Genomic DNA, 14272 nt, shown 5'->3' with positions numbered 1-14272 from the left:
TCCAATATCATGATGATAGGGAACCTGTCTTTCAGATGTCTGTATGGGAAAAATGTAAGTCTGCCCAACAATTGATAGTGGGGTGTTTTTTTAGTTCAAGCCTTTGATTGAAATCAAGATCCGTTGTGATCAATCAAAACCACCCACCATATCGCTTGTCTTTATTTTTTGTGTGTGTGTGAAAAGGATCCAGAGCTATTATCAAAGTTCATAAGGAGTACTAAACACGTCAAACATAATGCATATTTTTTCAGAAGTTAAAGTTTGATTTAATCTATCGAGAAAAATATACATCTAAAATACCAAATAATTATCGCAAGATACACTGTGAAATATATTATTATATCGCATTCATTTGGTATTATTGATGTTGATAATTTTCTCTATCATGTCGGTCATACTTTATTGTAAATAAATTCTATGGACACTTCATTTTCGAAAGGAGGGAGTACAGAACATCGCATTGTTTATAGAGTTATCAATACATATATTCTTACCCCCGCAAAAAAAACATATATACTTACAAGGTAAAAATTAACAACTGCCAACACGATATATGGCCACAATTTAACATGCATCATAATGAAGACGTAACCACTTGCTCATTTATGCAAGATCTTGGTTTCTTTCTACAAAAATCTCTCTAAAAGATTCTAGAAAAAATATTTAAAGATACTGCAAAGAGTCAAAAAGGGTTATATAAATTGGCCGCGCGGGCGGCAGCATTCGGTCGTCGTTGGCGGACGGCGGCGGCTTCTGCGGCGGTCAGTGCGCGCGATCTGGTGCCTCCCCTCCTCCCCTGTTCGGCGCGCGGGCCAGCCTGGTCGGGCCGCTTCTGTACAGGAGGCGCTGCTGGTGGCGGGGATCTAGTTCGGGCGAAATCCCTGGCCAGCCATGACCGGCCGCGCCGACGGCGATGCCTGAGGGCGCCGTTGCCCTCCTTGGAGGCGTCGGTATGGACTGATCTCCTCACTTCATCTACCCCTAGGTCTCCCGGGCGAAAGCCCTAACTTTGTTTGGCGGTGGTGGCGCCGCTTTGGGAACCTTGGGGTTGGGTGGCGCTTGTGGGTGGTGGGCGATGGCGGTGGTGCGGCCCAATCCTAGCATGGATTTACGTCTGTTGCTTGGAGATGGACTCACGTAGGTGGAGGTCGTCGTCTGGTGTCATGGTAGCGTCAATGGCGGAAGACCTGCCAATGCTCGCGTAGGTGGAGGTCGTCGTTTGGCGCCGTGGTGGCGTCGATGACGGAGGACCTGTCAAGGTTCTCACCTCAATTTGCTCTGAAGATGGACCAGTGAAAGATGGCGGCGACGACACATGTGAGTGCATCAGACCGGTTTGAGCCCCGGACCCAGCAGATGGCTCGGTCGGGGCCTCCGGCTTTATATGTTAGGCTTAGGTGAGAGGTCTGGGTATGTGGCCCAGCTTGCGCCCCTTCATCATTTGAATAGGAGTAGCGGCAGATGTTGTCAAAATGGCGGATTCAGACATTTTATCGTTCTATTTTGTAAAGTCCTCGAGAATAATCAATAAAATGACCGCGTGCATCTCTCATATGCAGAGACCGAGGGTTGTCCTTCTTTTCTAAAAAAATAAATTGTATGGATGAATCGAGTTTTCTATAGAGCAAAACGGCCAAGATATACGTGTGCGTGGGAGAAATGGGGTGCCAATGTGTTGTTAGTCTGGTGGTGCTCGTGGTCAGAGTATCTGCGGCCGTTCGGCTCTCAGGAAGCTCAAAAAAAGCCGCCTGTACGAACCGGCGCTTGCTTGGTATATGGGGACGATTGTGTTTTCAGTCGACGCCCCCTGGCCGCAGCTAAAATTGCGCGAACTCGGCGTTAATTTCATACAAATTTGTACAAATTCGGTGAAATTTTATTGAAATTTGTATAAAAAACAGATAAAACATGCAAACTACGCTTAGCCCTGCTGCGCCGCGGCCACCGCCCGCCATCTACGTGCCGAGAAGCCTGTAGAAGCGGCTGTAGTCGCCGCCGCCGTCGTCGTCGTCGTCGTCGCGCACCCCGACGGAGCCGCGGCCATCCCTACTGCACCCCTGGCCAGGATAGCCGACGCATGGTGGGGGGTTGGACGGCCCGGCCTCGTCCTCCTCGTCGCCGTCGAGGACGATGACGCCACCCTTCTCGCGTCCGTGGCACTGGGCCTGGAGCTCCACGTATGCCCGGCGTTGGCAGAGTACCTACTCGCGGACGTAGTCCTCCCTCGCCCACTTGAGGGCGGCCTCGTCGTCGGGGGCCGCCATGTCCGCGTGCTCCGGCTTCACGGGGGGCAGCCCCGGCTCGGGCTTCGGCCGGACCAGGCGGAGGGAGCGCGGGGAGGGGCGGGCACCCTCGTTGATGACGAGGGCATCGCTGCGGGTGCGACGCCGGAGCGACGTCTCCTCCGGCTCCGGCTTGACGGGGCGGAGCGCCAGCGAGCCGGAGCCCGACAACGAGGACGTCCCGGCACCATTCGCCTCGGCGTCCAGGAGCAGCCCCGATGGCGAGAGAATGACGGCCGCGGCGGGTACTCAAGGCGCGGCGTGTTGCTGGTCTCGATGTAGTCGAGGACGGCCTCGAGGGTACGGCCGGGCACGCCCCACCACTCACGCCGCCCGTCGACGTTGAGGCGTCCGCGGGGGATGATGCCGTTGCAGGAGGCAATCTGGTCTTCGCGGCGGCGCTCGAAGTACATCGTCCACAACGTGTGGCTGTCGGCGGCGTACCTCGACTCGTTTCGCTGCGCCTCCGTCAGCGACGAGCGGATGCGGGTGACCTCGGCCCGCCGTGCAGCCCCTTCGGGCACCGGTGGCATCGGGACGCCGCCGACGCTCAACTTCCACGACCGCGACACACGCATGTCCGGGGGCGCCGGATAGTGGGCCTCGTAGAGGAGGTGCGCGTCCGGCTCTTGGAGATGGCGGCGGCCGAAGCCGTTCGCCGCCGCGCCATCACCTGGGAACCTCTCAGCCATTGCTCGTCGGCGGGAAGGGGCAAGTGTGTTTGCTTTGTGTGGCGATGCAAGGCGACGTGTGGCAGCTGTGGCATTCACCGGCGGGGAGATCGGCTTTTATAGCCGCAACGGAGCGGCGGGAGCCTGCATGTCGGGCGATGTGTGGCGGGAACGGGAGGGACGCTCGTCGGTGACGTCTTCATTGTGCTGCCTATGAGGTATCAATGGAGGAAAAAGGCACTGGCGGTCACAGAATTTGTCATTCGGGTGCACTTAAGTCACACTACTCGCAAACCGGAAAAACCCGTCACGGAACTTGCATTGCGGGTGCATCTAGGTCACATTGGCCATCTGGACCGGCCAGCCGCCCGGTTTTCTCTGTTTCTTTGGTCACGCGAGGCGCACGTGACCTGAGTTTCTTTGCACAAAAGCCCCTATTCTCTTTGCGAATCAAGTCGTGACAACGCAGCCTCATTTGCCTAGAGTTTTTTTAGTAGAAGATGGGGGAAACGACTGGCGGCGGCGCTGCGGGCACGCCGAGCTCGTCGGCGGCAAGGGGACAAGCGGCGTCGATGGAGCTTCCGATGTTGAGGACGGAAGGGCATGGAGGCCCGATGTACGGTGAGTCCTCAGACCCCCCCCTCCCCCACCGCTCCTCCCCCCAATTAGCTAGGGTTTTCTGCCGCCACGATTGAGGATGATTGACACTCCCTCCAAGTTCTTATCAATATGTTAGTTTGTGAATGATCAATAGTTAGTTCCTGCTCTTATTTTGTAGTATTAGGCCCTTAGGTTTCTTGGGCTCACTGCTAGGGTTTTTGAATTTTGCTTCCGCTCATCGTCTATTTTGCAATGTAGGGTCTGATTCACCAAAATTCAGTATAGAGCTGCATCATGGTGGTTTCTTCATGGGGAAAGGAAATAACTTGGCATATTTGGATGAGAAATTATCATTGTTTGATAACCTTGACAGGAACACTTTCTGCAATGATATGATTGACTATATGCTTCAGCAGTTAAACTATGCAGTTGATCAGCTAGAAAATGTGTTGTGGTGCCCACCTGGTAAAATAGTAGCTAATCTGGTCCCAATTGACTTTGAATTAGACTGTCTCAAGATGGCAAGAGCTTCTGTGCATTCTAAGGTCCTTGTTTTATTTGTGAATCATGTGAAAAGAAGTGAGGAAGATGACATTGCTTATAGGGCTGGGCCTGAACTGCCTCGAGTAATACTTAGCCCTATAAGCAAAGATAAATTGAGGCACATGAAATCATAGAGCACAGAAGGTATTGTAGATAATGCTGAAAATTCAGGAAAAATGCCAGATTCAAGTACTGTAGAGGATCCTGAAAATTCAGAAATTTCAGATAACTCAGAAGATTCAGAAGAGGACTGGGAATGTGATTCAGAGACTGATCCTACTTGGTATGATAGTGATTATGCAATGGATGAAGATGATGATTTGTATGACAAGAATGTAGATGATGCTGTGAAGGATGCATTGTTTGAGAAGGGGAAGCAAATAGGAGCTGAGTACAGACATGTTCCAGGCACAGATGATGTCACTGAAGATGACTTAAAGCTCCCAGAAGAGGAAGATTTGGAGAAAATGCACAAGAGTGACTCTGATGATGAGGAGTACAAGAAGAAGAAAAAGAAAGAGAAACCCATATACAAGTTCAAAACATTTAACCCATTTGTTGACATGGAAAATCCTCAATTCAAACTAGGGATGGTCTTTGATTCAGTTGAGCTAGTGAGGAAAGCAGTAGCACCTTATGCAGTGAAGAATAGAGTGCAAATCAAGAAAAGGAGAAACAACAAACAGAGGTTTGAGGCAATATGTTCAGAGGGATGCCCTTGGAAACTGGTGGCTGTGGCAGATAACAGGACACAATCCTTTCTTGTGAAGACATTTGTTGGAGAGCACAACTGTGAGAAGGTCTGGGATGTGAAAGAACTGATAGCCCCCTATCTGGCAAAGAATTATGTAGAGAAGTTCAGAGAGAATGACAAGATGTCATTGTCTACATTTGGAAGGAAAGTGAGGAAGAAATATAACATGGAAGTAAGTAGGCACAAACTTGGGAGAGCTAGGAAAGCAGCATTGGAAGTGGTGCATGGGGATGAGGTGAAGCAATATACACTTCTCTGGAAATATGCACAGGAATTGAGAACTAGCAACCCAGGATCTTCTTTCTATCTGAACCTAGAGCATGGATTGTTTAGCACATGTTACTTTAGTCTTGCAGCTTGCAAGATAGGGTGGCTCAAGGGTTGCAGGCCCATTATATGCCTTGATGGCACATTTATAAAGACAAAATATGGTGGTCAGTTGCTAACTGCAGTAGGTATAGATGGGAATGATTCTATCTATCCAATTGCAATGGCACTGGTGGAGACAGAGTGCCATGCATCATGGTCTTGGTTCCTAGCTACACTAAAGCAAGATCTTAATATTCTAAACACAAGCAATTTCAGCATTATGAGTGATAAACAGAAGGGAGAAATTTGTAGCCATTTCTTTTAATTAACTTCACTGCATTTGTAATAATTTCTACAACTAAACTACACTGCTGCTGTAGCTATTTCTATAACTGTACTTTTCTGCACTTTTCTATAACTGAACATTTCTGCAATTAGGGGCTCATCAAAGCTGTACAGGAGCATTTCCATGACTCTGAGCACAGGTTTTGTGTTAGACACCTATACCAAAACCTACATGCAGTACACAAGGGAGAGACTATCAGGCAGCAACTCTGGGCTTGTGCCAAATCTACCACACCAACTATTTTTGAGCAGAATATGGAGAAGCTAAGTCAAGACAATCCCGAGGCATATAAATGGTTGGAGGAGAAGCCACCAAATCAATGGTCAAGGGCATATTTTGATGTATTTCCAAAATGTGATATTCTTCTTAACAATACATGTGAAGTCTTCAACAGGTAACAATACATGTGAATTTTAATGCAATTTCTTTTACTGAATTTTAATGCAATTTCTTTTACTGAATTTTAATGCAATTTCTTTTACTGAATTTTAATGCAATTTCTTTTATTGAATTTTAATGCAATTTCTTTTACTGAATTTTAATGCAATTTCTTTTACTGCATACAGGTACATCTTAGAGGCCAGAGAGCTACTAGTCATGTCTATGTTTGAGAGAATAAAATCTCAGATCATGCATAGCCACATGACAAAGAAAAAAGAAGCTCTACAGAAATGGTCAGGGAATATAACTCCCCAAATTAGAGACAAGCTTAGGAAGAATGTGGAGTTGTCAGCAAACTGCCACCCAGAAGAATCAGGCATGGGTGTCTTTGGAGTTTTGTCAAATGAGAAAACCTACATAGTGGAGCTGAACATGCACACCTGTACTTGCAGAAGATGGCAGTTGACTGGAATTCCATGTAGCCATGCATGTGCTTGTTGGAGACACGAAAGAATAAGGCCTGAGACTATGGTGTCTTCTTGTTACTCAGTGCAGACATATCTATGTGCTTATGGAGTCCAGGTGTATCCAACTAGAGACAAAGATGAGTGGGCTCCACTTAATGTTGTACCTATATTGCCACCACACTATGAGAAAAGAGCTGGGAGGAGGAGGAAGAATAGAAGGCAACAACCAGAGGAGAGTGAGGATGGCACTAAACTCAGCAGGCATGGTGCTATTATGCATTGTGGGTATTGCAAAGCAGCTGGGCATAACAGGAGTGGATGCTCACAACTGAAAGCTGCTGTACTAAGAGAAGTTGTAGAGGAGGAGGAGGAACAGGTACAAAATGAGCAATCAGCTGTAGAGCAACCTAGTGAGAGGACAGAGCAACCTAATGAGAGGAGCACAGCTAAAGATCAACCTACTGACCCACAACCTAGAGCACAGAGTTCCAGGGGTAGGAAGAGAAAGCCAACTGACAAAATGAGAGAACGGGTAGAAGAAATCATGGGAAAGGCAAAAAAGAAGAAGTCCAAAATGGTTGTTGATGCCAATGGAGATGCTGACTACCCAGTGATCCTAACTGTAAGTACATTATTCTTTACTTGAAACATGTCAAGGAAAACAAGTTACAATACCTGACAATATATATTTGTTTCTTAGCACATCCAACAGAGATGTCTGAATCCACAATTGGACCCAACACAACAAAAAGATAGCATGGTGCACATTCTGTCACATGAGGTATTTAAAATATATTTCTGTTTTTTCTTCCAGTTTTACTGCAATTTCATTCCCTGATGACTGTATGCAGGGACCTGCAAAAGGAATTCCTGTTTTTAGGGTGCACCAAATACCAGATGAATCTGCCTTTGTAGCACAGCATAGAGCCAACTTACCTGCTGCCACATTTGTTGCACAACCAGCACAAGGCCCCCCACAAGGTAGCGGAAGAGGAGCAAGAGGAGCAAGAGGTTCTGGAACAGCAAGCAAAAGTAGAGGTGCTGCACCAGCAGGTAGAAGCAGAGGAGCAAGAGGTGTTTCACCAGCAGCCAGAGGAGGAAGAAGTGTTGCACCAGCAACCAGAGGAGGAAGAGGTGCAGCAAAGAGAACTTCAACATGAGCAAGGGGGAAGAACAAAGAAAACAACTAAAACAAGGGGAATGGAGTGGCTCCTGTTTGGTGAAGGATCAAGCAGAAATGCTCCAGCAGATGAACAGGAGAAAACAGAATTCCAATCTACACAAGGAGCTCCAGCAACTCCTCTAGCAGATGAAGAGTGAAATGCTTTTATTTTTTTATGTTGTAGAACTATGGTACTTAAGACTGCAACATCTTTTGTGATGGCCTTTTGGTACAAAACTTAAACTTGTTAGCCCTATGTAATGGTATGTTCGTATGTTGCTACAAAACTGAAACTTCCAACACTTCTTTCTTGCAGTGAATTTGCTACAGTTTAGTTATGAATGTATATACAGGCAAAGTTTAGCCCATTTTCATAATGGAGATGCAACAGAACACTGATTCTTAACATATAAGATCTCCTACAATAACACAAATGACAGCTCGTACAGTACGAACTCTTACACAAACAAGTTCAGAACAGAACACACACTTTGAACTCCAACTCCTGCATATCCAACCACTACATCTGCACTTCTTTGCGCTTAAGCATTACCATATGGTCCAGGTCCAGTACCATCTATCTTGCCGCGCCAGGTTGTGAAAGTGTGCTTGCGGCTGAGATCTACGTCTTCGTCGGGGAGTAACTCATCAGCCAACCCTTCAGTTAGAAATGGGCCACGGTCGATGACCTCCTTGACATGCATGGTCACTACAAAATCAATGGTGCCACGATCAGTTGGAGAGTTCGGCCACGGCGGTGAATGAGCATTCTCGTCATAGGAGTCCAGCGTCCACGGTTGCAGAGGAGGAGCCGGAACAGAGACAGTGAGCACCTTCGGAACGGCACTAGGATTGCGTAGCCACGCCGTGCAAGGCAGCACCCACTTGTCAGTAGCCGGGAGCATGTCGATGAGCTCACCGGCGAGCACCAGGTTGACGGTATCCGGGTCCCAGGCCTCTTCCGGGAGCCCCTCCAAGCTCAGCGTCGTCTTGTACTCCAGCTTCAACGGCCTACCACGTGACAAACTTGACCAACATTGAAAACTAATTCTGCTGTCGCTGCAACGCACCTGCTCCGACGCGAGCACTACACGAGTGCAATCCTCTAGCGAGTCAAACCGCACGAAAAAGTGGAATGGTGGGCTGGTCACCTCCACCTTCATGGCTGCCGGCCTGATGGCACAATGAGACGCCATCGCTGCGGCGAGTGCCTCCGGCGTCACCAGGCTCCGCGACTGTCCAATGATGGTGGCATACAGCGCTCTCCCGTGGAATGCCTGCTCTAGCGCCGCCATGCCAGCAGTGCGAGTGATGAGAACGCGGCCTCGCGCGGGGTGCAAATCCGGCTCACCGCGTTGCCACACCTCCTGAGGGAAGACACGCGAGTCCGGGATGCGAGACCATCCCACGACCGGCGCGGACGACCTCGCTGGAAGGACAGCGCCCGCCAGCCTACCTCCGGCGATGACGGCGCGGCTACACAGTGCCACGCTCTCCTCACTGACGCCGGCGCTGGCCACACTGCCTGCCACAGCGACGGCGGCGCGACTACTTCCGACAGGAGAGCTACCTCTGCTCCACACAGAAGGGACGCCGCCACAACTCTCGGTCTCGCTGCCATCAACGCCGCCACCCATATCGCCGGCTAGGGATTTGGTTTTCGATTTGGGGAACTAGGGTTCTTATTCTGGATCGAGAAGGGGAACGGGGAAAGGGCATGTTTTATAAAACATCATTTTTGCATTATGACCCTCGTAATAAACTACTTAGGGGCTTCTGTGCAAAGAAACAGAGAAAACCGGGCGGTTGGCCGGTCCAGATGGCCAATGTGACCTAGATGCACCCGCAATGCAAGTTCCGTGACGGGTTTTTCCGGTTTGCAAGTAGTGTGACTTAAGTGCACCCGCTTGACAAGTTTCTTGACCGCCAGTGCCTTTTACTCGGCACGGCAGCATTGGCATTGATTCCCGCGGGAACCGAAGCAATGAGGACGACAAAGCGGCGTCGCGCTAACTCGTCGGGCCCACCCCCGTTCGCGCCAAAAAAGCGTTGTCCGACGCCCCCCAGCGCACCGGGTTCGTTCTGGATCCGCCGGCGCCAGTTTCGACCCAAATCGGCGAAAACCAGACTTCTAGGACACGACTGGGCCGGTTTATTTTACGCCGCCGACGTGTAAAAATGCCAAGGGAGGGGGGGGGAGGGAGGGGGTTGTTAGGGGCGCGGCTGGAGATCCTCTCATGCTCTGCATTGCTGCTGCTCCGGTGGCGGGCGTTGAGCTCTGCGTGGGCGCCAGTGTCAAAGACCATCGCCATGGACAAGAAAGGGAGAGGGGATTTCAGAAGCGTGCAGCCGGCGGTGGACTCCGTGCCGGACGGCAACCGGGAGTGGGTCAAGATCCACGTCCGGGCAGGGCACTACAAGTTTGACCTTGCCACAAAATTCCATATTGCATTTTTGTAGTACCCCTTTCAAGATCTGGTCGGTAAAGCAAGTAAGTTGATGTTTGCATGCATGCAGGGAGAAGGTGACCATACCAAAGGAGAAGGGCTACATCTTGCTCGAAGGGGAGGGCCACTCGAGCACGGAGATCTACTACGACGGCAGCAACAACGGCACAGTTCACGACCTGCTGATGCGCGGCGGCACCATGGGCGCCAATGCGGCAGGGACGTTTGAGAGTGCCACCTTCACGGCTTCCCCGTCCTCGCCAACGACTTCGTAGCGAGGGGCATCTCCTTCATGAACTCACGCAACGGTTTCGACAAGCGCAATGTGACCCAGGCGGTGGTGGTGCTAGTCAGCGGCGACCGGAGCGCCTTCTACGGCTGTGCCTTCGCCGGCTTCTAGGATACGCTGTGCGACTACACTGGTCGGCACTACTTCCACGGCTGCTTCATCAAGGGCGCTGTCGACTTCATCTTCGGTTTCGAACAGTCCATCTATGACGGCTGTACCGTTGTGTCCAACGTGCCCATGTCGCACAGCCGGCAGCCAGGGTGGGTGACGGCGCACGCCAGGCTAGGCGCCGGCAGCCTCGGCGGGCTGGTGTTCAAGGGCGGCGAGATCAAGGGGACTGGCCGTCAGTACCTCGGCCACGCGTGGAACAAGTATGCCACTGTTGTCTTTTACCACGTGAACTCATGATTAAAACTACAAAAAATAAAAACAGTAGAATGATCTATAATTTTAGAACAAGACGACAGTACGTCGGTCACACGTGGAACAAGTATGCCCCGACACAGTGTTTGCGGAGGTTCGTAGCACCGGGCCGGGGTCAGACATGGCCCTGAGAATGCCGTGGGAGATACATCTGACCAAGGCGGAGGTGAAGAGGTTCATGGACATCAGCTTCATCGATGACGGTTGGCTAGCCAAGCAGCCATAGCCGGGGATCGGATCAACAGTAATTGCAAACATTTTTCTTTGGCAAACATGCAAGCTTTATTATGTTGTCACAATATTTACAGGATAAAGAGAATATCACTGTGTTATCCTAACCCCCAACCCCTAAAGCCAAAGCATGTTTTGCAAGATTATGAGCCACGACATTCGGGATTCGAAACTCATGATTAAAACTACAAGAAATAAAAACAGTAGAACGATCTATAATTTCGTGCGCAAGCACCAAAATGTTCATAGCTTCCCTCCTTGATGGCTTCAATAACCACCTTGCAACCCGATGCTACAAAGCTCCTCTGAATATAGAGATCATCTGCAAGCGCCAAAGCTTCTCTCACTGCCAAAGTCTCGAGTGTTGTAGGATCTTCAATGCTACTGAACACAACTGCCGATGCTGCCAAGAAGGTGCCACTCTGATCACGACACACTGCCCCAAATGCGCCGAAATGCCTGACCCTTGACACTGCAACATCAACATTTATCAGACCTAGAGAGGTCCCTGTCTTCTTGTTCCCTGCTCACTTGTGTGTGCAAATGGCACAAAAAGTGTGAAAAGTGGGAAAACTGTGTGCCCTCCCTTCTCAAATTTAATTGAAGTTCTCCTTTGATTTAAGTCAAATTTCTTCAGATCTGGCAAAGTCTTTAAATTATAACAGACATGTTCATATATTATTCATATTTTTTGTGAGTTTAAACAAAACTTTTTATAGTTTTGGAAAGATAAGATTATTTACAAGACTATGTTGGTTTATATTTTTTACTGAAGGAGAGAAATAGAAAAAGGAAAAAAAACAAATCTTTATTGGGTTGGCCTTAGTTGCTTTATCATGCCATGTCGGGTGGTAGTCCGCTACAATTTCCTCAAAAAAAAATCATTACACAAATGGGCCCCCGAGTCCACATTTGATATGTGTGAGATGGAAATCTAAAAACCTTCACAAATTTAGGCCAATTTATGACAGTGTCTGAGAATGTAACTGAAAATCCATGATGGATTAATATATTTCTTGTAGTGGTCAACATTAGAGGTTGTTTGTACTTATCTTACAAAGACAATTGATTATATATTCTTAATACTAGGAGGTTTGTTTGAGTTGTTTAGAGTGAGATGGCGCACTTTAAACCACATAATTTTGGTGACACTCTAAACAAATTTAGAACATGTACATATATTTTAGTATTTGAGATGTTTTTTGTAGGCCTGTCTCGGTCATCGAGACGTGCAACCTGTTACTCAGACTTGATCACGTCAGTCGCCATATAAAATGTGCATTCCTGAACTACAAACTTGTCTTACTATAGCTTAATCACGTCAACTTGATCTCATCGCTGGAACTTTCTCGTATCACTTTAACGAGTTCACACCAAGGGAAGGCTAGTGTTAGTTGATAGCATGGCCATAAATACCAGAGAGCGCAGGACTGTGGTGGCTGACAGATAGGAGAAGCTATAGTGGCAAAAGATGGTTGGAATCAAGTAAGAGCATGGAACTATTCACAAAAAAAGGGAGAACATGGAACTGAATGCTAGAAGCAAACAAAAGGCATGATGAGATCAGACAAACTAGAGAAAGATGTACCCCATATGGAAAATAACATCTGCATATATGAAGCAATAATAAGGGATGATAGGGCCAAACATACTAGAGAAAGATGGCCCTCGTGTGAAACAATGACATGTACAGGTCTAAGCACCCCATTATTTGTGTTGTGTCTCATGTGGGACTGACATAACACTATCATACAACATGATCTAGTCCCTTCAACCAAAACACATTCTCTCAGTGAACAACCACAAATGCATCCTCTCGTAACCATGCATTTTAATTCTTAAAACATGTCAATTTCATATTCTCCTCCCACTTCTCTTCCTCTTCCTTCCACTTTAGATCCAGAGTTGTCGTCACCACCATATATATGTTCTCCCCGCGATCACAAATATGCATTCACTCCCCCTTTGTCTCATCATGCTTCGTCACTGCAATTGATGTCATGAAAGCAGTACGACACTTGCTGTGTCTTAATTACCACCTACCTTACACACTTTTTTGCAACCCTCTAAGGTTGGGGTCATTGGAGATCCAATCATTTTATGTCTCCAACAAGCATCGAGATTGCTCTGGTTTGATCGCAGGATACTGGTTTGCTAGTCGTGTATCCCTTGTGCCTCTGTCTGGATTTACAAGTTAGTGATGCCCCACTCCCCTTGTTCCCTAAGATGAAGACAAGTAGCTACACCATGACAAGTGCGTCCGGGGATGAAGACAATGTGCATGTTTGACGGTGAATCCGCCGTGTCCGACGAGATCAGAAATGGCTCGAGAACGAATGGGCTAGTTAGTAAATCTATTTCTCATACGGTGTCCTTTTTGTAAAATGAGGGGCCTAGCAAGTAAATCTTTATTTATTCGGGGTCCGTATTATAGTTGTCCCATAATAAAGTTTGTTATTCAATCCAGTTGCTGGGTCCTTCAGGACCCATTCCTATGTTGGAAAACCCCAAGCCACCAGATTGAGCTCCTACTACAATGTCATACTGCACCATGCGGCATTATCAAGACAAGTTAGATTGTACCTACATTCGGAGGGAGGAACGGAGCACCTCCGTTCCTAAATATTTATCTTTTTAGAGATTTCAAATGTACTACCACATGTGGATGTATAGAGACATATTTTAGAGTGTTGATTCACTCATTTTGCTCCGTATGTAGTCACTTGTTGAAATCTCTAGAAAGACAAATATTTAGTAATAGAGGGAGTAGTATGAAGAGTTATTTATCCAAAACCACCACACTTGGGGCTAGGGTATAATAACTTGGTACCACATTTGAACTAGGGCACAAAAAACCAACGAAAATGAGCCTAATACGTAATGCGGAGCACTGATACTAGAATTTGGTCGTGAAAACAGCGAAACCGACAGGTAGGGCCCACTGTCAGGCTAACGTGATGAAGACCAAAAACTTTGACCGACTGATGTGGTAAATGAGACGCGGGCCCCACCTATCAATGACTAAACGGTTGTGGTCTTCACAACAATTTTTCTATGAGGCATTCCATCGAGCAGCTTCTGTGCATTCATCTTCTGGTCGCTGAGGAAGGCACATCACGCCATGGGCACGCCGGAACAGTAACCAGAGGAACGGCGGGCCCGACGCCTCCATCAAGGCCGCGAGCTTGCGCAGCTCTTCCTGTACTCCTACCAAGGGGGTGACCACCTTGCCGAGTTGGCATACACGGCGGCGCGGGCAGGGTGTCGATCGACCCAAGCCGTGGCCACGCGGGGAAGGAGCGAGAGCTCACCTTGATCACATGTGTGTGCTCGGACACAAGGAGGTACCACTCGAGCGACATCC

General features: G+C 48.3%; 2 protein-coding genes and 1 pseudogene across 2 annotated transcripts; all 3 read left to right on the top strand.

Moving 5' to 3' along the window:
- Nucleotides 1-3460: 3460 nt before the first annotated feature.
- Nucleotides 3461-4233, top strand: LOC125541055. Its single transcript, XM_048704545.1, has 2 exons — nt 3461-3577; nt 3815-4233. Exons 1-2 carry the CDS (start codon nt 3529-3531, stop codon nt 4231-4233), a joined length of 468 nt encoding a protein of 155 aa, XP_048560502.1. The 5' UTR covers nt 3461-3528.
- Nucleotides 4234-6908: 2675 nt separating this feature from the next.
- Nucleotides 6909-7800, top strand: LOC125541053. Its single transcript, XM_048704544.1, has 3 exons — nt 6909-6978; nt 7057-7137; nt 7208-7800. Exons 1-3 carry the CDS (start codon nt 6931-6933, stop codon nt 7514-7516), a joined length of 438 nt encoding a protein of 145 aa, XP_048560501.1. The 5' UTR covers nt 6909-6930; the 3' UTR covers nt 7517-7800.
- A 1896-nt stretch (nt 7801-9696) lies between these two features.
- LOC125535069 lies at nt 9697-10903 on the top strand (annotated as a pseudogene).
- The last annotated feature ends 3369 nt before the right edge of the window (nt 10904-14272 follow it).

Source organism: Triticum urartu, chromosome 2, assembly GCF_003073215.2.
Source record: "Triticum urartu cultivar G1812 chromosome 2, Tu2.1, whole genome shotgun sequence".
Classification (NCBI taxonomy): domain Eukaryota; kingdom Viridiplantae; phylum Streptophyta; class Magnoliopsida; order Poales; family Poaceae; genus Triticum; species Triticum urartu.
This window is presented reverse-complemented; position numbering and strand designations above follow the sequence as displayed.

Excerpts from the sequence above, each read along its gene's own strand:
- LOC125541055 (XM_048704545.1), top strand. The coding sequence starts at position 3,529 with ATGGAGCTTCCGATGTTGAGGACGGAAGGGCATGGAGGCCCGATGTAC. Across the intron at positions 3,578-3,814 it reads GCATGGAGGCCCGATGTACG|GGTCTGATTCACCAAAATTC; the intron begins GTGAGTCCTCAG and ends TTTGCAATGTAG.
- LOC125541053 (XM_048704544.1), top strand. The coding sequence starts at position 6,931 with ATGGTTGTTGATGCCAATGGAGATGCTGACTACCCAGTGATCCTAACT. Across the intron at positions 6,979-7,056 it reads ACTACCCAGTGATCCTAACT|CACATCCAACAGAGATGTCT; the intron begins GTAAGTACATTA and ends TTTGTTTCTTAG. Across the intron at positions 7,138-7,207 it reads TGCACATTCTGTCACATGAG|GGACCTGCAAAAGGAATTCC; the intron begins GTATTTAAAATA and ends GACTGTATGCAG.